At 40.5% G+C, this 23599-nt stretch overlaps 1 protein-coding gene across 4 annotated transcripts in view; it reads right to left on the bottom strand.

Moving 5' to 3' along the window:
- Positions 1–4002: 4002 nt before the first annotated feature.
- pnpla6 (patatin-like phospholipase domain containing 6) overlaps positions 4003–23599 on the bottom strand; it is a 122407-nt gene continuing 102810 nt past the window's right edge. For 3 of the 4 annotated variants that reach the window (XM_060898880.1, XM_060898877.1, XM_060898879.1), the window contains 7 exons: positions 16849–16965; positions 15428–15576; positions 13321–13473; positions 9380–9496; positions 8990–9077; positions 6365–6510; positions 4003–6206 (listed from right to left, as the gene is read on the bottom strand). In XM_060898880.1, the coding sequence (XP_060754863.1) occupies positions 6129–6206; positions 6365–6510; positions 8990–9077; positions 9380–9496; positions 13321–13473; positions 15428–15576; positions 16849–16965 (848 nt within the window). In that variant the 3' untranslated portion in view covers positions 4003–6128. The remainder of the gene's footprint in view (positions 6207–6364; positions 6511–8989; positions 9078–9379; positions 9497–13320; positions 13474–15427; positions 15577–16848; positions 16966–23599) is intronic. The other variant, XM_060898878.1, reaches the window with a different exon arrangement.

Raw genomic sequence — 23599 nt, 5'->3', positions numbered from 1 at the left:
AAATGAGCAATAAGTAGGAGAGTTATACATGCTATCATACCTAAAATTTCATCAGAAATATGTATATGATTCTCCCCAACATGCTACATTAGATAAGCTAACCCCATTTATAAAAGATACACACTTATATATGACGTGTAATTGATATATTTTTGGGGCGCGCGCTCTCTCTGCCATGCCGATCCTGTAGGCTGCACTGACTCAAACTCCGGTCCTCGAGAAAAGGGATAAAAGCCCGCCCACACTGAAAGCTGATTGGCTTATTTTGCTGAGTAACCCAATCAAGATGCTCTTTGTCTGGCATGCGCTACATGAACAGGCACACAGGCAGTGTTGCCAGATTGGGTGCTTTTAAGTGCATGTTGGCGGGTTTTGAACATATTTTGGGCTGGAAAACATCAGCAGTATCTGGCAACACTGCACACAGTCTCCCTCGCGCGCGCACATTCTAAGATGCATGATGCAGACCTTAATGTTGCGCGCGTGCACGCTCTTGCTCGCTTCTATCAATATGCAGGAGACTCCCGGAACTTCCGGGACACTTGGGATGTCTGCGTTATAAGGTGACCACAGATCGTTAATCGTAACCCCCCCCCAAAAAAAAAATTTCTCAACGGATTTACATCGATCTCAAAAATGATCATTTTGGTCTGAAAAAGTCGGAAATCCGCCAATCGGCGGAAAATTCTCATCCCTGTAAATATTTAAAAGTGCTCAGCTGGCATGTTCTCTTTCTGTAAAGTAATCTTACTATCAATCACTAATAGACATCTCATTAAGCAGCACCAACGGGTTTTTCAGCTCGATTTAATGACGAGAATTTCTTTAAGGAAAGCAAGAGCTACGTGGACTAAACTATCACCTGTACACTGATTTAAAGGTAGACTGCCTTTTGAGTGCAGGTCATAAAAAGAATTTTCCCTGACACCTAATTATTTCGGTTTAATGAACCGAAAGCTACTGTATTCAAATCACAGACTTCCAATTTAATTTAAAAAATAATAATAATTTAGGGTCATGTGGCCCTAAATTCTCCACTCCCCCTGCTTCACCATGACCCAATTCTTGGGTTTCAGTCATGTAACTCTTCTGAGTGATTTCACTTCTGGTAAAACAGCTGGTGGTCAAGCAAACCAAAACGGCTGCCATAGTGCAAATAACTAGCGATAACTTAGAGTACGCTCGTAATCTAGAAGCCACTGCTGGCTTTAGATATATTCAGAAGATTGCTATGTGCAATGGAATCGACCCCTACAGTCTGGGAAAGAAGGATTTGTCATGCAGTCTCGAAAACTACCCTTCAGTCGAGTTCCCCGACATCTCGAACTATCTGGTGTTGCAGACGTCCTTCTACACCGCAAAACAGATGTATGGAGGCTTACAGCTTTTTTTTTTTTTTTTTGTATGTGGCTGGGTAAAGGACCTCGGTATCAAGTTGCTGCCAGATGAATCCTGTATTGTTTTTGCCCGTTTAAAGTTTAGTTTTTTTTAAAAAGCTTTTCGTTCACGTCTTCACAACGAAGCGCTGCAAGTTGAAGTGTAAACAAACAACAGTTTGCTTGATTCTGACTTGTGTTGGCTCTTATCTCTCAGCTAAATCATTCACAAAGATCATCAGAAACCCCTTTAAAGACCTGGATCTTAGTTAAACAAGACGAAGTGATCACGGCGCATTGTAACTGTGTGGCTGGGGAAGAATTTTGTCGCGACCTTCATGCACATGGTCTTTGTGAGGAGGAAACAAAGAAACAGCTGGGGACTTTAGCGCTTCATGACTAAAAAAAAGTACCGTAAAATAACACACAGCAAGAAAAGTACTTGGAAAACATTAAGGCCATAGCTGAGAAGGATATACAAACCTTTCACCAAGTGATCACTGCAAACTCGAGCAGGTTTTGACTCGGCTCCCTTCGATTTCAGTGAGAGGCTCAAAAGCCGCCTTTCTCGACGTCTTTTCGTGAAATCCTGTGTTCGTTCACCTTTATTAGTTCACGGCGAACCCTGAAGAAACTTTTCAGTTTCAAGGTTTGATCGATTCGAACAACCTTAAACAACACAAGTGTAAGACATTTTTCATGCGAGCAATGCACCTTGTCCGTACAAACGCTTTGTCAACTGAGCTTTGAATAAATAATGAGGCGGATGTGACGTCACGTGAAACCCAAGAATTCAAGATACTACATCACGTGGTGGGCTTTCCCTGTTCGTGCAAGGCATTGTGGGATACAAATTTGAAACAGGAGAGAAAAATGGAGGACGTGAGTGTGCGAATGAAACGCGAAAGACTGACTACAGTAACGGAAAGCGAGAAGAAAAGACGTTATGTTGCGAAGGAAAGGAAACGCAGGACCAAACTAATAAATACCGGCGCTCAGCGAGCACCTCGGTGTGATCAGCTGTTCGTTTAGCGACAGAATGATGGAACTGTCAGTGCACGCTCAAGGTAAACCTGTAGATGGCAGTAATGCAACACTGTGGGTGCCAGCTGCCGGAAAACCCAAAAGAAGAAGAAGGAGGTAAATCTGCGCATGCGCACACGGACTTCTTCTGTCTGCTTGACTGCGCGAAGTGAACAATTTCATGCACATTATTTGCTCGGGAATCCGCTCAAATTAAATAACTTCCCAGCCACAGAATGGCCTGGGTTTTTTTTTTAAAGATATTGCAGAAATAAACATGAATCACAATGACCAGATTTTATGAAATCGAAAGGCTGTCTAAGCTTGAATTCACATCCCCAATACACTTTGAAACAAATTACTTTCATTTTTTAAATTCTCCTTTTAAAAATTAAGCTTAGGTTGTTTGTGTTGAAAGGATTTAGACAATTTAGCATGAATTAGGATTTATTCCTTTTTTGTCATCCATTACATCAGTTTATATAGTAATGCAAAAAAATTTACAGTTTCTTAATCAGTGCAAAATGTAAAAGCGATCTATATAAGTATAATCTATCAGTGTAGAATTACTTCACTACAGCCATTTTGTTTCAATGAGTAAAACGTTTAAGTAAAACAAATAAATAACAATTGGCAGCTTGAATATAAGAACAGTGGTTTCAGCAGGTAAAACTGAACTGCTAAAGACATGAATCTGGACTTCTGAAATCTCAGTAGGACGTGCTGACACTTGCATGAATAACAATGTGCAATAATTCAAGAAAAGTACTTGGATACACACAGCAGCTCAATTTCAACCCATTTCACTCCTCATTACACACACTGGGCACAAGTAACCTGTCCCACTCCCGGCATTTCACACTCAGTTTCTCACTTTTAAAGTTCCCTGTCCCTTTTTCTCACTTTTTTTAAGTTCCCTTATTAAGGCAAAACACTACAGGTTAAAAAAAAAATGGACATTTTTCACAATACATTTTATAGACATATTGCATCCTAACATGCCTCCTCTTAAACTGTAGCAAGAAAAAAAGTCATTGTTTTGTCCACTTGCAATCACATTCTCTGAAGTGTAGCCACACACACACACATTTTATATCTATCTATCTATCTATCTATCTATCTATCTATCTATCTATAGATACAGTACCGTTCAAAAGTTTGGGGTCACCCAGACAATTTTGTGTTTTCCATGAAAAGTCACACTTTTATTTACCACCATAAGTTGTAAAATGAATAGAAAATATAGTCAAGACATTTTTCTGAGCATTTAATCGACCCCACAAATGTGATGCTCCAGAAACTCAATCTGCTCAAAGGAAGGTCAGTTTTATAGCTTCTCTAAAGAGCTCAACTGTTTTCAGCTGTGCTAACATGATTGTACAAGGGTTTTCTAATCATCCATTAGCCTTCTGAGGCAATGAGCAAACACATTGTACCATTAGAACACTGGAGTGAGAGTTGCTGGAAATGGGCCTCTATACACCTATGGAGATATTGCACCAAAAACCAGACATTTGCAGCTAGAATAGTCATTTACCACATTAGCAATGTATAGAGTGGATTTCTGATTAGTTTAAAGTGATCTTCATTGAAAAGAACAGTGCTTTTCTTTCAAAAAGAAGGACATTTCAAAGTGACCCCAAACTTTTGAACGGTAGTGTATATATAGATAGACACAAGTGTTTTACTGGGAAATACACCACTCGTATTTTCCATACGAGTGACATCCGGGACATGGAGAACCACAATCATGATCTATCTCTCATGAGGAAACTGATGAATTGTTTTGTTTGTGTCTCTATAATAAAAAGAAAATCACGTGTTGGCTTGAAGATATGAAGTTCATCTTCTCATGTTGAAAAACTTGCATTTTTCATATGAAACACACCACAGATCTGAGTGACATATTTAAATAATATTGGCTGGCTCTTTTTCATGGTCTTTCCATTCAGATAGCATGATACTGAATGAGTCAAAGACGAGTTCAATATCCTGCTAGCTGAATGGAATATATCTGATATATCAGGAAAAAAAGCCAGCCAGTATTATTATTAGACATACACACACACTCTTTTCCAGCTTTTCGATGTCCGTTGGTATGTTTTTCTCTTTGCATGAAGAATATCTCATGAAGTTTTGGTAGCCTTTTGGGTGTTCAACGCGTCTTTCCCGGTGAACAAAGAAATGATTCTTCGTATACGCAGCAGAAAACTTGATATTCGCATCAGCTCCGACGTGTGATATGTTGTCTTGGCAACCATGGAATATCGTCAACCATATCAACGCTCATTCTTCATTGGGTAGAGTGACATCATACACGTAGGATAAGCGATAATGCTAACAATATTGCATGCTATCAAACCAAATGAATGAAACCTGCTCGAAGGGAATAGAACACGTTTTTATTCCATCGAAAAACTGTCCTGTATTTATAATAATTCCTGATATTTCACTCCGATGACGTCACTCCCAGTGTTTTCCCACTGACTCGACGCATGGCGAACCGGTTCAGAATTAAAATTCTTTTGATTAACTTGCTTTTTTTTTTTTGGTGAATGTGTCCATATACTATAAAGAATGTTACACAGTGGCACGAAGATATGAAGTTTATCTTCGTGCAAGCGTGTAAAATATATATAGAAGTGCATCTTCACTGTAAAATTTTGATTTACATGCTTGTATTGCATATTTCATTACACTACGCCTTATTTGCCTAAATTAATGTGAATTTTTGAAAAAGTTCCAATACAAAAACTATTTGTTAGAATCTCAACAATCTGGCAAAAACTGATATCTACTGTAAAAAAAAAAAAAAAAAAAGACCATATTCACGTGTAGTGCTTGCCTTATGGAACACTGAGTTAGCATCAAACAAACAAACTTCAGCGTTAATAAACTATAAGTAATAAAGTCAATTGATGTTGATTTCATTGTTCACGTCATCCAACTACACTCACTAAAGCTTCTCCAATTCATAACTAACGATAATTACACAAATCAGCAACAGTTGAGTACGTTGCTAAATTGTATTCTCCGTTTTATCATTAAATGTTAAAAACCTTTGTTTCATTTTAATCGTTCATGGTGTAAACATTGGTTAATTGATTCAAGTGTTGAATGTTTACCTGAAAAATAGTTAATACGTGTATTAATGTGACTTATGGCTTAAAAACGTCAATGAATCCATTAAATATCGCTTAATTTTGCCTAATGCATCTTTAAAGCTGTCCTTCTATGTTAGTCCGCTCCATACCTGTCTCTTCCTCTACTCCACTCCTCCAGTTCTAACCTCTGTCCTGTCTGATCGAGCAGCACTCTGAGTGTTTCTTCCCTCCGAGTTCCACACACTTCCAGTTCCTCACACCAGGACAAACAGACGCCATAGTTTATACTGGACATTAATCAGAGCTCGTCTTGATGGGAGAGAACAAAAAGCAGACAAAAATATATGGTAGGACAGAGTTAGAGCCCTTGAATGCTCAACTCCCATGATGCTCACCGTGATGGTTCTTTTTTTTTTTCTTTCCTTTGTTTGTTTTGCCACCACATACCCAGAGCAGCTCAAGCCACCGTTTTTTGCTTCAGCTGGCATCTCTGTATTTTTGAGCAGATATCTTTGGTTGTCCGTCTTCCTCCTTGTCTCCTCTCCCTCAGGGGGATGTGGAGGGACGCCACTACGCTTCCATCCTTGGAAAAGGATGACAAGACGCCGTGTCACTTCACTTCTGGTCAGCAGTCGGAAAGTTCGGAGCACGTGTTGGACTCGCTGGGGTTCTTCCTCCGCTGACGGACCGATTTCTCTTCGTCCTACATACGCAAACACACAGTATTCGCAAATTATATGGCTAAATAATTTTAAAAAAAAAACACCTACGACCGATATGTTCTTTAACTGCATTAAGAAGAGATTTTGTGGATTCAAGTTCATCAAATTACAGCCTTTTATATTTTGTGTACGAACTCACCGAATGAAAAATATCATTTGCCCCCCATTCTCCAGGTGAGTGGTCTTCAGGGTCGTCAGCTTCATCCTCCTCTTCCTCACCTTCCTCTTCTCTCACCGTGTCCATCCCGTCTTCCTCATACTCTGTCAGTCCATCTGACTCCTCCGCTACACACACACGACCATCATCAATATCAATGCTAAACTGATTACAATCAGTTCTACTCTTTAACCTTTACATGGCCAGAATACAGCGTATGAGATACAGGATATCATGTATTGTTCCATCCACGTTCACTGGATATGAGCAATCGGACGGTCTATTACTGGGATATCAGCTCATATACCGTGAGTAGAGAAAAACAAAATGGCGGCGCACATCAAGTATTTAAAAGAAACATTAATAGCTAAAAGAATATAGTGCTCCTGTTCCATGCTCCAGCCCAGTCGGTGGCGGTAATGCACCTTTAAGTTGGTTTGCCAACTGCCAAAAAAACCCTAACGAAGAAGAAAATTGCGGCACGTTACCGAACCAGCCGAGGACAAAATAAAAACTCTACTCAAAAACAACCCCCCCCCCAAAAAAAAGCAACAAAATATGGAAGGAAAGTATTTGATGGTATGAACGTATCTTATTTTATTTTTCAAGAATTATTATTAGGGCTGGGAATCGATCCAGATTTCCTGGATCGATTCGATTCCGATTCATAAGGTTACGATCCGATATCGATCTACTTAGATACTGCTGGATTGTCACTTTAAAGTAAAAACTGTCCCTATAGAGATCTTGCAGTCACGTGACCGGAAAGTACACAACCGCCATCTTGTCGGTCAAAAACACCGCTGAATACTGCTGCACTCGTGTACAGAATGGATCAATTTCAACCGACGGACTACACGGCTCATTTTTCTAATGAACAGATAACTAGATATATGTCTAAAATAAACGATCTACAGATTAGTGACCCTTATGGCTTACCGGACGGAGTTTTCACGACCGGATTTTGAACTGCCAGCGGAATACCCAGACGTGTATAATTACCTCATTAACTTTCCCTCGCTGTTCAGTGGTGAAGCACTGTGTGCTTATAAATCTCTGGACAGTTATCTTTACAGAAATTCAGGATTTGTCAGCGACTCAGATGTGGCATCTTGTAAACAAGAATCCTCATTGGATGGGTAAGTCACTTAAGTTTTTTTTTTTTTGGTAAGTCACTTAAGTATTGAGTATAGCATTGACCAGCCGATTATAGAATAGAATGAGGTAATTCCAGCTGTAATTCCAAATCGTCCGTCTTGTTTACATGGATCTGGCGTTGGAGAGATAGAGGCTTGGCAGTGGAGGTTTGAGTGGCTGTTTTCTGAGCTTAGTCAACAGGCCGGCTCTGCAGCCTCGGTTTTGCTTCCTCTCCCGACGCCGCCTCCTTCGCTTTGCTTCCGATAACAATCCACGGAGACCCCGCTGGTCTCGCTATCTCGTCCGGAATGTTGTGCATGCGATGGAAATCGCTACAAACCGTCATTTTCTGCTGGAAACCAATGTCCAGTAAGTCCATACGGTTGTAGTGGATATTGAAGTCCGGTACAGACGAACAACATGCAAAAATACACACAAAAAACATAAATGTGCACAGGTAGGGAGAGCTTGTAGCCGCAGCCGTTGTAGTAGAATTGTATATAGTAGGGTTTTCCAGAAGAAAAGGTAGAAGTAAAAGCAGAAGTAGAACCAGAAGTAGAAGTAGAAGGCGGAATATGGCGTTTGACCTACAAGATGGCGTCTGTCACAATCTGGATCGGCTGTGACGTCACATGCAAGTGCTCCATAGACAGGAACAGCCCCATATGTGTTTGTGCATGTAATTTAACACCAAATGCCTTCTCCAGTGCAGTTTGATTCGCCGCAGGTTTAGCTGAAACTGTGTCGGCGTGGCGCCTGGATAAGTGGTTGCGGAGATTGGTTGTATTGCCACTATATTTTACCTCTATGTGGCACAGTTTGCACACTGCTTTTGTTCTGTCGACTTCGTCTCTGTCCTCGTAACGTTTGAATCCAAAGTAACGCCATACATCAGCTTTCAGGCCAGGTGGTGATTTTAGCTGTGCAGCTTCAGCCATCTCGCGTTCTTAAGTTTCGGTTTCGTTTGCCGGCACCCGCTTTTTATAGCGGTCCTTGCGCGGTCGAGAAAATAGTGCCTATAGCCACCTGGAAGAGATCGATCCACACATTTTTGAATCGATCTTGTATTTTTTGAACGTGAATCGATATCGGATCGTGGATCGATCTTTTGAACCCAGCCCTAATTATTATAGCATTTTTCACAAATTGCTACTGTCATTTCGCTGGTTTGTTTACATTCTAAGCGGAAATGATTTTGTCGGACGTTTTGTATAAAGCTTTTATTAATCAAATTTGCCCCCCCAAAAAAATACTGTCAAAATCCAGTGAATGTGGATAGAATAAAACAGTTATTCCACTCAATCTTGTCATGCATGGCTACGTGCCTCGTCAGCTATCAGCTGATGTACGACTCGATTTCGTGGAATAACTGTTAAATAACAGCACTTTATCTTATAACCAAGTAAATCGGGTGAATCGATCGCTTTTGCACACACTGGAAATGGTAAGATGAATTTAATATTAATTTACCATCAGCAGCCACGTAGCTCTGCACCGGCTCAATCCTGGACACGATCTCAGCCAGATCGGTGAAGTCTGCACCGGGACATGTGTAGCTCTACAAAACAAAACAAAAAAAAACTCATTAAGTGAAGAGCACAGTTAGGGCTTTCCTCCACAACTGCACTGTGATGCAGCGTAAGCAGCAGTGTAGCGGCTTCACATGTCTCAGGGGAAGAACCTGTTGTCCGACTGGGTGAGAGAACTGGTAAATAACCGAGCTGGGAGCAAATGGCATCACAGACTTAGACCCGTATGGATCAAATGTTACAGAGCGCTGGTCCAGAATTAGTTCTTCCTCCGAAACCTGACTGATTTTGCATTATTAATAATTGATGGAGTGTCGCTCGAGAAACTCACGTCGGTCTTCTTGCTGTCGGTGTAATCAGCCGAGCGGTGATCTTTCAGCATGTTCTCTATGATGTCACCACGTGCCCAGCCAGTGAACAACAGCTTCCCGTGTTGGTAGCCCACATCCTGCACATGAAAAACACATGGAAGTGTATTATGATGATGTATATTTAACAATTATTCCACGAAATCGAGTCGTACGTAAGCTGATAGCCGAGTCGGCTATAGACCCCTTGCACTGACGTCACCCGAAACCGGAAGTAAACAAACCCTGCGCCATATTGGAAGACCAACAAACTCGTGATTAGGGGGAAATAACGGCAGCGCGCGGTATGTGAACCCACGAGGCACTTGGTTCATCAAAAACCTACAATGGTAAACTTTTGTGCTGTGTTAGGGTGTTCTAACAAAGCTGATGGGAAAGGTGAAAAGAAGTCTTTCTTCAGAATACCAGCTGTGATTGAGACACAAGGGGAGCAAACCAAGGAGCTTTCTGCCAGGAGACAGAGAGAGTATCTAGCTGCTTTATGCAGAGCGGATCTGAATACTTCAAGTCTACAGCAGTACAGAATATGTTCAGACCATTTTGTTACTGGTAAGTCACTAGGCTAGAGTGTTGTAGAACATTTTTTTAAATGTTTACTGAATAAAAACATCCTTAATTTTATCACATTTGTGTTATATATTTCATTTCTTTCTTTTGTTTTAATTTTCCTCCCTCCATCCCTCTTTGGATTTTAAATATAGTTTTTCCCCATGTCCAAATAATTCAAAGATATATAAATAAAAACAGATAAGTAGTAAATAAATTATGAAATTAAAAAAATCCATAACAGCATGAATACAGATTGCAATAGTGGTCAAGTGCTATAATTTTTTTAACATGATAGTGGAGAATTTCATTTAATCTGCACTGATTATTATAGGAATGTTTACAATGTCTGGGTAGCAAACAGATGGCAGAATTGGTGTCCGGTCCTCCTTATGTTTCCATTCTCCCTTGCCCCGAGTCTTATCATATGGGTCAAACCCATCAATCACAGCCAGTTTCTCCACATACTGTGCCCTTTCTGCAGCTGGTAATGTACTCACATAACCAGAATTATCAGCCATCATGTCACTTCACTCTCGCTTGTAGTTTGTTTTATATTGTGAGTATGTATGTATGTATGTATGTACCGTATTTTTCGGACTATAAGTCGCACTTTTTTTCATGGTTCGGCTAGCCATGCGACTTATACTCCGGTGCGACGTATATATGTTTTTTTTTTTCACCGCGGAATAACTGGAGCTGATGCTGAGTCTGACGACAGCCACGCAGAAGAAGAGGAAACGGCGCTTTGTCTGCCGCTGGAGTTGGCAGAGTTGTTCAGAAGCGACACCGAGGATGAGGAATTCAATGGATTTGCTGATTTGGAGTGAAATCGTCAGCTTGATAAACTTGATTGACCTGTGTTTTATTATTAATGATAGGGCTATAGTTATTTAAATAAGTTATGTAATGATTTTAGGCAGTGCTTAATTTGTGAAGTGGGAGGTCCCAGAACACAGGAGGTGGGTGGGTCCGGCGACTCAAAAAAAAAAAAAAAAAAAAGGTGGGGGGTGGTTTACTATAACTTTACGCACACGCGCTTATTGTGTGTGTAAAAAAAAAATAATAATATCAGACATTATGATCTTAGAAAACGCTTTAGTGACGAACAGTTACAGACAGTAATATGTCGTGATATAAAATATTATTTTTATTAGGCTATATATTAAATTATATATTAAATTTATCTTCTAAAATAACAGACTACTCATATCACAACCGGTTTATTTCACCATTGGAGATCAGATCACACAAGACATGAGTTAAATGACTCTTTTTAAGGATTTAAGTAGGGTATTTAAAAGCGGTTGTTGTTTTTTTTTCACTAGACGGTTGTCTTTGGAGATGATATACCTATAGCCTACTTGACCTCTGATTTAATGAAATAAAATTCGACAAAAATGAAGAATGACACTCCTCGATGATGACTACAGCTTTAATAACACAGATGAAAGAGCCATGGGGCGATAATAAGCCCTACCGGTAAAAATATTCTAAAAGCAAACTGATTAATGCATCAGTAATAGGCTACTAATATTAGTTATAATAATAATATAGGCTATTAGTAATAACGATAGTGATAGTATTAAAGATAGTAGTAGATATTTAAAATAATCAGACTAGGTTACTTACCGGGCAAAGGGCGCGTTATCACTGCTCAGCTGTTCGTTTATTAAATAAACAATGCAGTCACGCAGTAACCACACGCCGCTTATCAGATACAATCACAGATTCTATGGATAGAATAACCCTTCAAAAAAGTGCGACTTATAGTCCGGTGCGACGTATATATGTTTTTTTCGTCTTCATAATGCATTTTTTGGCTGATGCGACTTAAACTCCGGAGCGACGTATAGTCTGGAAAATACGGTATGTATGTACTTGGTCTTCCAATATGGCGCCCTAACAAAATCTCGCGGTACGGTGACATCACGTGGTAGCCCTCTATAAGCCATGTACGACGAGATTGAGTGGAATAACTGTTTTATTCTATCCACATTCACTGGATTTTGAGAAACAGAGCATTTTTATTTTTTATAAATTCGATCAATAAAAACTTTATACAAAACGTCCGACAAAATAATTTCCGCTTAGAACGGAAACAAACTGGCGAAAAGACAGGAGCAATTTGTGAAAAATGCTATAATAATAATAATTCTTGAAAAAAAAAAAAAAAAGATACGTTCGTATCATCAAATACTTTCCTTCCAAAATTTTTGGGCGTTTTCAAGTAGAGTTTTTATTTCGTCCTTGGTTGGTTCAGTAACACGCACTGCAATTTTCTTCTTCTTCTTTAGGGTTTTTTTGGGTGGTTGGCAAACCAACTTAAAGGTGCATTACCGCCACCAACTGGGCTGGAGTATGGAACAGGAGATATTGGGGGGGAAGCTATGTTCTTTTAGCTATTTCTGTTTCTTTGAAATAGTTGATAAAGTGATACATCTGACTTGATGTGCTCTGCCATTTTGTTTTTCTCTACTCACGGTATATGAACTGATATCCTAGTAGTAGAGTAGCCAATCAGAGCACATGACTGCTCATATCCAGTGAACGTGGATAGAATAAAAGGGTAATTAGTCTTGATGTAAACTAATCTTAATGTCAGACCATGTCGAGTTCATCATCATCCAAAACTTGTTTCTGTAGATTCTGATCATCAATCGACATGTTAAAAGGATGTTGCAGAGCTAAAAACAGTCACGCCAGCGTTAAGTTGGAGTGTGAAACTAAAGAAGCACGCTTCTGACACCTCAGTTATTCTATCTTGCTCATTACGAGTAAACTGTAAATTTCATATTTGTCCGAGTCATACAGTGACTTATTTACTTTGCGCTTGATGAAAACTAACTTTGAAATACACTACGTGGCCAGAAGTTTGTGGACACCTGACCATTACACCCATATGTGCTTGTTGAACATCCCTTTCCAGATTTAGTCCCCCTTGGCTGACGGCCTCTACTCTTTTTTTTTTTTCCCCCACTAGATTTTGAAGCGTGGCTGTCGAGATTTGCGCTCATTCATGTTACAGTGTTCCAGTTCATCCCAAAGGTGTTCAGTGGGGTTGAGATCAGAGTTCTGTACAGGACACTCGTGTCTTTCCACCCCAACCTTGACAAACCATGTCTTCATGGAGATCACTTTGTGCACAGGGACGCTGTCATGCTGGAACATGTTTGGGCTGCTTAGTTCCAGTGAATGGAAACTGTAATGCTACAGAATACAGAGACAACTTTGTGGCAACAGTTTGGGGAAGAACCACATATGGGTGTGATTTTCAGGCCTCTACATACTTTTGGCTATATAGTGAATACATTATCAAGTGAAGCAAAATATACTGCAGTGTCCGAAAGAAACTCACATAGATCTCGTCAAATTTGCCAAAGTCCATGGTCTTGAAGCGGTCGATGGGCGGTCGGATATACTCGCAGTAGCCACTCTTTTTGACCAACTCCAGCTGTCGGACACACGACACGTACGCTAGCCGGGACTGGATCTCAGCCATATCAGGTACCTAACACAAGAGATGATTATTGCTGTAAATCTCATTAAAACAGCTCATAAAGCTACTGGCTATCGGTTTACAATTTACAATTCAGGTCTCTCATAAGTCGTTCCACCCAGGGGCGCAGATAGGATTTTTGAACTGGGGGGGACTGAGCTGTCAGCAAATGATTCCATTTTGTGTATATATGTATATGTGTGCGTGTATACACTACCGTTCAAAAGTTTGGGGTCACTTTGAAATGTCCTTATTTTTGAAAGAAAAGCACTGTTCTTTTCAATGAAGATCACTTTAAACTAATCAGAAATCCACTCTATCCATTGCTAATGTGGTAAATGACTATTCTAGCTGCAAATGTCTGGTTTTTGGTGCAATATCTCCATAGGTGTATAGAGGCCCATTTCCAGCAACTCTCACTCCAGTGTTCTAATGGTACAATGTGTTTGCTCATTGCCTCAGAAGGCTAATGGATGATTAGAAAACCCTTGTACAATCATGTTAGCACAGCTGAAAACAGTTGAGCTCTTTAGAGAAGCTATAAAACTGACCTTCCTTTGAGCAGATTGAGTTTCTGGAGCATCACATTTGTGGGGTCGATTAAATGCTCAAAATGGCCAGAAAAATATGTCTTGACTATATTTTCTATTCATTTTACAACTTATGGTGGGAAATAAAAGTGTGACTTTTCATGGAAAACACAAAACTGTCTGGGTGACCCCAAACTTTTGAACGGTAGTGTGTATACATGTTATTTCACCTCCCTCACGGCCATCACCAGGAACTACCTGCAGGCCAGGACAATGATAACATTTTAACATAGCCTATGGAAATCCAAAGTTTACACATTATCATCACGCGCAGAAATTGCAAAACTAGTTTTAAAACCGCTAAGTTCCAACTGTTAAACATAGCGAGAGGCTGGGCTACGTGTGTGTGTGTAAAGTGTAAACCAGTGCATCCTGACTTTCTAACTATGCCTGTGTGTTGCGTGAGCGGCAGTCAGTCAACAACTCTTCGCAAAGTTTCCTTATGAAACAATATGCTCGCTGAAATTATGGCAGGGAACGCCAGATTAAACATTAAAACTGCCTTCTGAGCACTGTATCTACAGGCTACCACCGAATGAAGGAGGCTACCAGAGAGGCATCTCTACTCCGTATGATTTTACTTTCACTACGACATTACTTTGAACAGACTATCAAAAAATTGCAAGGTGATATGATAGAGTAAGGCACAGTTTACTTACAGTCGTTTTTTTTTTTTTTTAAAAACGATGCAATCGTTTTCTGCCTTTTGGCACCCTTCATCATGCCGTATTGGGGTCCTGAACTAGGAGGAGCTGTCCCCGATACGCCTGTCAAACTTGTTGTGGGTAACCATAGCAACCAAGCTCGAGCTCGCAACCTGTGCAGTCTGCGCAGTTGCAACTATGTATGTACTGCTGTGCACCTCAATAAACCGAATGGTAATTAGTCTTTTGATTTTTCCGTGAGGTTTGCCTTATGCAAAGAAAGACAGCATAGACGTTTTTTCCTCCCTATAAGTGGGGGGGACCGAACGAGGTGAATTTAAATCTGGGTGGGACGAATCCCCCCTGTCCCCCCCTCTATCTGCGCCCGTGGTTCCACCATCTTTGATCTCTGAGCTGAACTCATTCATCTCAGGATCGGTATAACCAGTACAACCAGTATAGTTGCTCAATTAACCATTCTGCTGTTTTGTTTTGAGACTCTGGGAATTTCAGGTGTCCAAACGTGTGATGTGAATCAAACTGCTATGAGAAAATAAAGGCTAGGATAGTCATCTGGCGCTCTGATCCTAAGAGATCCTTCAAATGTGTAAACAGTGAATCAAATATATACACCGTATCAAACTATAAGTGAGTCATGGTCTAATAAATTTGCATTATTAAATGAATTTTGCGCTTGACAGTACTAGATTTTCTCCATCTCTTCCTCCTCACCTTAACTTTCTCTGCCCAGGGGTTGATCCGTTTCCAAAGCAACCACCAGCCGGACAGGCGGTCGCCATAGTTACACAGGTCGGTTTCATCCTGGCTGCCCACATCAATGGCGATGACAGTTTTGGCTCCGATGTTGCGGGCGATGTCCGCTGTGGCCCGTTACAATCACACACACGCACGCACACATCCGAGTGGCGGCAGGAGGAAGCAAACTTTGCAGTTATTATTTTGTGACATAGGTGAAGATTTGGCCTTCTTATTAATACATGCAACCACCACGAGAAAGCTACACACACACCACTATTCATACTTTTCATTACATTTCATGCCAATTTCAAGACACACACACATTTATGCATACAGACTGTGGTTAATGCAGCTTACTGATGTGTGTTTGGGCCTGAGAGACTAAAGACTGAGACAGACCAAGAACCACTTAAAGGCTCACTGAAACTACGGTCTACGTCTGATAGGTTTGTCGCTGATATGTCCAAAGAAGATACAGAGGAACATTACCAATGCTGCATTTAGATAACAGATTGGCATGCTACAGTCAGATTCAAATCCAACCTTACTGCATCGTACTGCGTTCGTCTCATAAGAAGCTTTAAAAAAATGTGGTTGCAATGGTAAAGTCCAAATGAAGCTCAAGATATAGATGACATGGAACACTGAATTTAAGCGTGGTTTCACTTGCCAGTCACGGAGTCTTTGAAAATTGAAATGCCATGCACAACACGTACGGTAGCACTGTTTTTTGTTTTAATCTGGTGTGTAACATTTAATTCTGTCTGGTGTAGGATACTTTTTGTAATAATAATAATAATAATAATGTAATTAGTTACGATAATGTATTAACTCCTTTTCGATTTTGGCCCAATAATAAACCAGACAGAATGACTTTAGTGTTTTATTTAGGATGGATATTTAGAGACTTTAAGAGTTCAGGTTGCTGCCAGACAGCAGAAACATTTTAATGCCTTCACACGATCAGCCAAATGAATTACTGGGGTTTTTTGTATCCAAAAATTACATCATGCAATGATTATACAACAGAATTATATGAACATTTCTGGCAAGCTCAGACACACACACAAAATAAATGCCACTATTGACTCATTCACTTCACAATTTAAATGGCAAACACACGCACACACACACACGCACTACTTACCCACAACCAGACATAGACCGAGTTTCCCAAAACCATGAAATCACCAATGTAATTATAAAAATCATGAAGCCAATCTGATTTTAAAACTAACAGTTCAGGTGATAGAAAGGTTAGAAGGCTAGAAAGGTTTTATGGGAAACTGGGCCCAGTCCTTTTACAACCCACAACTCATTGGATCAGCAGACCGCCCCATGTCTTTCCAGTGGCCCGGCTAATAGAGGTCGTCCCTGTGCGAGGCTTTACTTGCCTGGTAGGTTGTTGATGTAGCCGCCATCCATGAGCAGGTTGCCATCTTTGGGGTCGCAGAGGGGCGGCAGGTACCCGGAGAGGGTCATGCTCGCCCGCACATAGCGCCACAGAGAGCCTGCCACACGGGGAGGAGGGAGGGAGGAGGAATATAGCCTCTTAATAACTTCGGAATAACAACTAATGTTTACGGCAAAGTCCAGGAAACACTGCCAGCGGCAGAGATTAGCGATGCGCAGCCCAGCGGGGGGAATGCGTAACGATGGGCACCCCGTGGATGGTGTGTGGGAGCCATGGGTAATCCCACCTCATGTGTGTATGTGTGATTTCTGAGGTTAGAAGTTAGATCTGACTTAAAAACACAGACTTCACCAAAGTCTCTCTGCCTCACACTGAGTTTTTTTTAATTATGTCTGAAACAAATTTATACAGATAAAAGCAGACATTCATATAGTATATGCATATGTACTTCCTTAGCTTTTTTTTTTTTAGAAAGACATTCTGACTAAAGCTAGTGAGCTTGCTAAGATGAAATACCTGCCAGATTTCCTAACAGACTTTTAAAACCATGTTTAAAAATGTCTACAATCTGACAGGAAGTCTGAGGTCATTTTTAAGTCTTCTTCATTGCTGCTAAAATGATTAGCTACAGTGGTGCTTGAAAGTTTGTGAACCCTTCAGAATTTTCTACATTTCTGCATAAATATGGCCTAAAACATCATCAGATTTTCACACAAGTCCCAAAAGTAGACAAAGAGAACCCAGTTAAACAAATGAGACAAAAATATTATACCTGGTCATTTATTTATTGAGGAAAATGATCCAATATTACATATCTATGAGTGGCAAAAGTATGTGAACCTCTAGGATTAGCAGTTAATTTGAAGGTGAAATTAGAGTCAGGTGTTTTCAATCAGTGGGATGACAATCAGGTGTGAGTGGGCACCCTGTTTTATTTAAAGAACAGGGATCTATCAAAGTCTGATCTTCACAACACGTTTGTGGAAGTGTATCATGGCACGAACAAAGAAGATTTCTGAGGACCTCAGAAAAAGCGTTGTTGATGCTCATTAGGCTGGAAAAGGTTACAAACCATCTCTAAAGAGTTTGGACTCCACAGTCAGACAGATTGTGTACAAATGGAGGAAATTCAAGACCATTGTTACCCTCCCCAGGAGTGGTCAACCAACAAAGATCACTCCAAGAGCAAGGCGTGTAATAGTTGGCGAGGTCACAAAGGACCCCAGGGTAACTTCTAAGCAACTGAAGGCCTCTCTCATATTGGCTAATGTTCATGTTCATGAGTCCACCATCAGGAGAACACTGAACAATAATGGTGTGCATGGCAGGGTTGCAAGGAGAAAGCCACTGCTCTCTAAAAAGAACATTGTTGCTCGTCTGCAGTTTGCTAAAGATCACGTGGACGAGCCAGAAGGCTATTGGAAAAATGTTTTGTGGACGGATGAGACCAAAATAGAACTTTTTAGTTTCAATGAGAAGCATTATGTTTGGAGAAAAGCAAACACTTGTATTCCAGCATAAGAACCTTATCCCATCTGTGAAACATGGTGGTGGTAGTATCATGGTTTGGGCCTGTTTTGCTGCATCTGGGCCAGGACGGTTTGCCATCATTGATGGAACAATGAATTCTGGATTATACCAGCGAATTCTAAAGGAAAATGTCAGGACATCTGTCTATGAACTGAATCTCAAGAGAAGGTGGGTCATGCAGCAAGACAACGACCCTAAGCACACAAGTCGTTCTACCAAAGAATGGTTAAAGAAGAATCAAGTTAATGTTTTGGAATGGCCAAGTCAAAGTCCTGACCTTAATCCAATCGAAATGTTGTGGAAGGACCTGAAGTGAGCAGTTCATGTGAGGAAACCCACCAACATCCCAGAGTTGAAGCTGTTCTGTACGGAGGAATGGGCTAAAATTCCTCCAAGCCGGTGTGCAGGACTGATCAACAGTTACCGCAAACGTTTAGTTGCAGTTATTGCTGCACAAGGGGGTCACACCAGATACTGAAAGCAAAGGTTCACATACTTTTGCCACTCACAGATATGTAATATTGGATCATTTTCCTCAATAAATAAATGACCAAGTATAATATTTTTGTCTCATTTGTTTAACTGGGTTCTCTTTATCTACTTTTAGGACTTGTGTGAAAATCTGATGACGTTTTAGGTCGTATTTATGCAGAAATATAGAAAATTCTAAAGGGTTCACAAACTTTCAAGCACCACTGTACCATTAAATAACCTGACAAGATTTTTTTTTAATGAAATCTTTACGATATATTCATCTATGTTTATAATCTTTACTACTAATGCTAGTCAGCAGCTTCAGTAAGACAACCTGACAAGATATCTACATTTCTGAGAGGATTTTTAGGTCATATTTATAAAATATTGATCATTTTACTTTCTATGCTAGCCAACTAGCTAATATGAGCTAATCTGACAGGAAGTCTGAGGTAATTTTAAGTCTTGTTTATTGTTTCTGTAAGGTGTTACTGATCACTCTGGCCAGCTAGCTACCATTAGCTAAACTGACAGGATTTATGAGGAGCTTTGTCCAGACATATTAATAAATGTTATAAACATCAACACTAATGCTAGCCAGCTGACTAAAGTAAGCTAAACTGGTAGGATTTCACAGACAATTCCCAGGTTATCTTCATAAATGTTCGTAACCTCTACGGTTTACACAAGCTAAATATTAATAAACCTGGTAGGATTTCGGAGGGAAGTTTAAAAATCACGTTCCTAATCTTACTTCCCATCTAGCTAATGTAAGCTAACTTGACAGGATTTCTGAGGGAAATATTCAGATATACCACAGCAGCATTGAATTCTCAGTTCTGACTAATTACATTTTCAATATTACCTAAAACAACAATTCCAGGTGATACATGAATGCACAATTCCAGTTTATATTAACACACTCATTATAATTCATTATCATTTCTAGAACAACAACAACGACGACCTACACTCGGACATTCTGCATAACATTTTTAAAAACTTTTTTTTTTTTTAAACACTGCTGCGAGGAAATATTTATTCAGTATTTTTGTAAGTCTTAATAAAATACGGTAAGGCTGTTTTATGCTATGCTAAACGATAACAGGCGCTAATTCGTTTTGCAGACAATCCACAACATTAAAGGACATGGGACATGAAACATAAATGCACGCTATATCAGTTTCTTTCCATTAAAAATATGAATTAATTGCATCAACAAATACAAAATCATCTATTAAATTCAGCAAAATCGTTATATTCGTGATTATATGGCATTTCTGCTCGAGCGCCGATATGCATATTTTACAACCGGAAGAGCCGCTGTCACATGATCATACGTCACAAAAACTTTCGGGCACAGTACAAGCGGGTAGATGAATATGGAGAAGTGAATGACAAGAAAATTGTTTTTATAGTCTTTAACGTACATTGAACATCATGGTGTATTGTGCTGCTTATGGCTGCAATAATTCCAATGGGAAATGCCCTGGAGTAAGTTTTTTTGCATTCCCCAAGGACCCGAAGCTGAGGAAAGTGTGGGCTCACTACTGCCGTAGAAAAAACTTTGCACCTACTGTTTCCCACAAACTGTGTTCGGACCATTTCACTGAGGATTCTTTCAACTTTAATACTCAGGTACTGAGCGATATTAATTGCCAAGCCAAATTTAAGAGGCCGTATAGCCGGGTTCATGGAGGCAGTGATAGCGCCATAATATACAGGGCCTAACATTCCTACAACTGTAGAGACAGTCAAGAAATCCTGTAACATTAATGGACATTTAAATAAATGTTATGTTGGTAAGTTTGTTTAACTTTTCTTAATTTTCATCTCTTTCGCCAAATGGCGTAGTGTTGTTGGCTGTGTGATGGCGTTTCGCCATTTTGAATGTTTTCATCTCGGACTCTGGAAGCATTGTATCTCAATCAATCTCGAAAAATATCAGCAAAAAAAAAAAACTAGCTTGCAACGGACTTTAGCTAGATCTATGATGAACTTTCAAAGCCGCTTTATCCTTCTACAGGGTTGCAGGCAAGCTGGAGCCTATCCCAGCTGACTACGGGTAAAAGGCGGGGTACACCCTGGACAAGTCGCCAGGTCATCACAGGGCTGACACATAGACACAGACAACCATTCACACTCACATTCACACCTACGGTCAATTTAGAGTCACCAGTTAACCTAACCTGCATGTCTTTGGACTGTGGGGGAAACCGGAGCACCCGGAGGAAACCCACGCGGACACGAGGAGAACATGCAAACTCCACACAGAAAGGCCCTCGCCGGCCCCGGGGCTCGAACCCAGGACCTTCTTGCTGTGAGGCGACAGCGCTAACCACTACACCACCGTGCCGCCCAACTTTCAATGAATGATACAAAAATAATACTTCTTTCAACAGATCATTAGCCTTTGAGCAGAATTGTTTTTAACTTACCAGGAAGTGTTATCGAGCCGACCGCTTTCAGTTTCATGGGGATTGAATGAACTCTCACTCTCAGAATCATCTGACCCGTCAGAGTAAAGACAAGATCCATGTTCATGTGAATTTCCAGCTATCGGTTCAAATTGATAGGGTCTAACTTCACATCTCTGTGAAACATCGGGAATGTCACTGTTGATGGTGTCCATTTCGGTAACCTGTTTACATTAGATTCCCAAGCGCTGGCTCCTTGGAAAGTTTTTGTGACGTCACGGGTCACGTGACCACCTAGCTAATTAACGAATCATTGTTTTACGCTGATGTATAAAAAAGTTGAATAATGTGATGATTTTCACATTTTTGACGCCCTGCAGTGATTTAGATGGCATTTCTTATGTCCTTTATACATAATTATACCCAGAAAAAAATCCATGTCCCATGTCCTTTAACCGCAACTATAAATGAATAAAAACTTTAAACGAATACAACATCGTTAGCAGGTGGGATAAAGAGGAATAAAACGCTTCAAGACATTATTGTAAAATAATTAGGTTTGAGCACCACACCATCCTGTCCTTGATTATTTTCCTATAACAGCATGCTCCAAAGTGCTTTATTCTTCACTCAATAAATGTTCCTCAGCTTCACTAGACAACAATCTAACATTAGCTAACCTGAAAAAACCTTTCCTCTAAGAGCAATCGTTCTGATGACCAAGTGCCAAGTCAAAAATATCCGAAGAGTGAATCTCGGGTTATATATGAGGTCTGCATATACTGTATCAATATTTATATTTGTACCCTATACAGATTTCTATTCACTTATATTTAGTAGCCATGTAGACAGTGCTTTCCGTGTGCGCACTAATATTCCAGCAGAGAGCTTTGAGGAGTCAGGGTTTTACAGTCTCCGTGAACATGTCAGGTTTGCAGCCAGCCTGTCTCGGCCTGCGGTGCTGAGCTCGACCAGCAGGGTGCAGGAGAGCTGCCGTAGCAACATGGTTTGGAAGGAGAGATGGGGCACCACAGAGAAAGAGAATTACAGAGACAAGATTGATCTGATCACAGAGTGCATATAAAGAGCAAAACATGTGCCATGTGACCGAGCCAAAAATGGTTCTCATACAAGTAGGAATGTGAGGTGTGATCTGCATCTGTTAAGTAGCCATACATTTCAGGAAACATTTCTTTTTCTGTTGTAGAGAGTCCAGGGTGCATTGTATAAGAATTAAATGCCTATATTAGTTAGAGTAAAACTGCCCATGCAAACGCAACCAAGCAACAAGACGAACATAATCTGACGTAGAGGAAGCATATTGCAGAAGGTGCAAGATAAGCAGAATTAGATGCATCCAAGCAAAGACGATCATCAGCATTCTGAAGGGTAGACAGTAATGGTGAACAAATAAAACAGCAGCCAAGAGTTCCCACTAATCCAGCAATGCTTTACAAAGTTAATATTAGTGATTACTGGGCTGCCACTTTTTTTTTTTTTTAAATAAAGTCACTTCATAACCAAACAGGCTCAACATGTCCAAACATTTCATATACTCTGAGAAACTCAAATGAAGCCTTCAACTCACACTGCCTCACTACTCCCAAATATAAATTACGTTTACGTAACATGCTGACTGTTCAAAAAATGGTCCAAATTTACCTACCTTGACTTGTCTCAAAGCCATACTTTGTCCTAAAGACCATACTCCCTCCCCCCCCAATACTGGATGCTTAATTGCCTGGGTTCCATAAATATTTGTTCAGCCCTCAGAAATCTTCTCATCTCATTATCTCTAGCCGTTTTGTCCTTCTACAGGGTCGCAGGCGAGCTGGAGCCTATCCCAGCTGACTACGGGCGAAAGGCGGGGTACACCCTGGACAAGTCGCCAGGTCATCACAGGGCTGACACATAGACACAGACAACCATTCACACTCACATTCACACCTACGGTCAATTTAGAGTCACCAGTTAACCTAACCTGCATGTCTTTGGACTGTGGGGGAAACCGGAGCACCCAGAGGAAACCCACGTGGACACGGGGAGAACATGCAAACTCCACACAGAAAGGCCCTCGCCGGCCACGGGGCTCAAACCCGGACCTTCTTGCTGTGAGGCGACAGCGCTAACCACTACACCACCGTGCCGCCCCCTCAGAAATCTTCATCTAGAAATTTCACATCTGTGTATATGCACATTAGAAACACCCCTAAACTTAAAACACTTTCCCTTCAGTAAAAGCAGCATAATAACATGCGAGATTTGCATATTGAAATATGATTGGCTTGTATATTTTATGACATAACACTC

The sequence above is a fragment of the Neoarius graeffei genome, chromosome 18 (genome assembly GCF_027579695.1).
Source record: "Neoarius graeffei isolate fNeoGra1 chromosome 18, fNeoGra1.pri, whole genome shotgun sequence".
NCBI lineage: Eukaryota > Metazoa > Chordata > Actinopteri > Siluriformes > Ariidae > Neoarius > Neoarius graeffei.
Note: the sequence above shows the minus strand (reverse complement) of the source record. Positions and strands in the feature narration are given on the sequence as shown.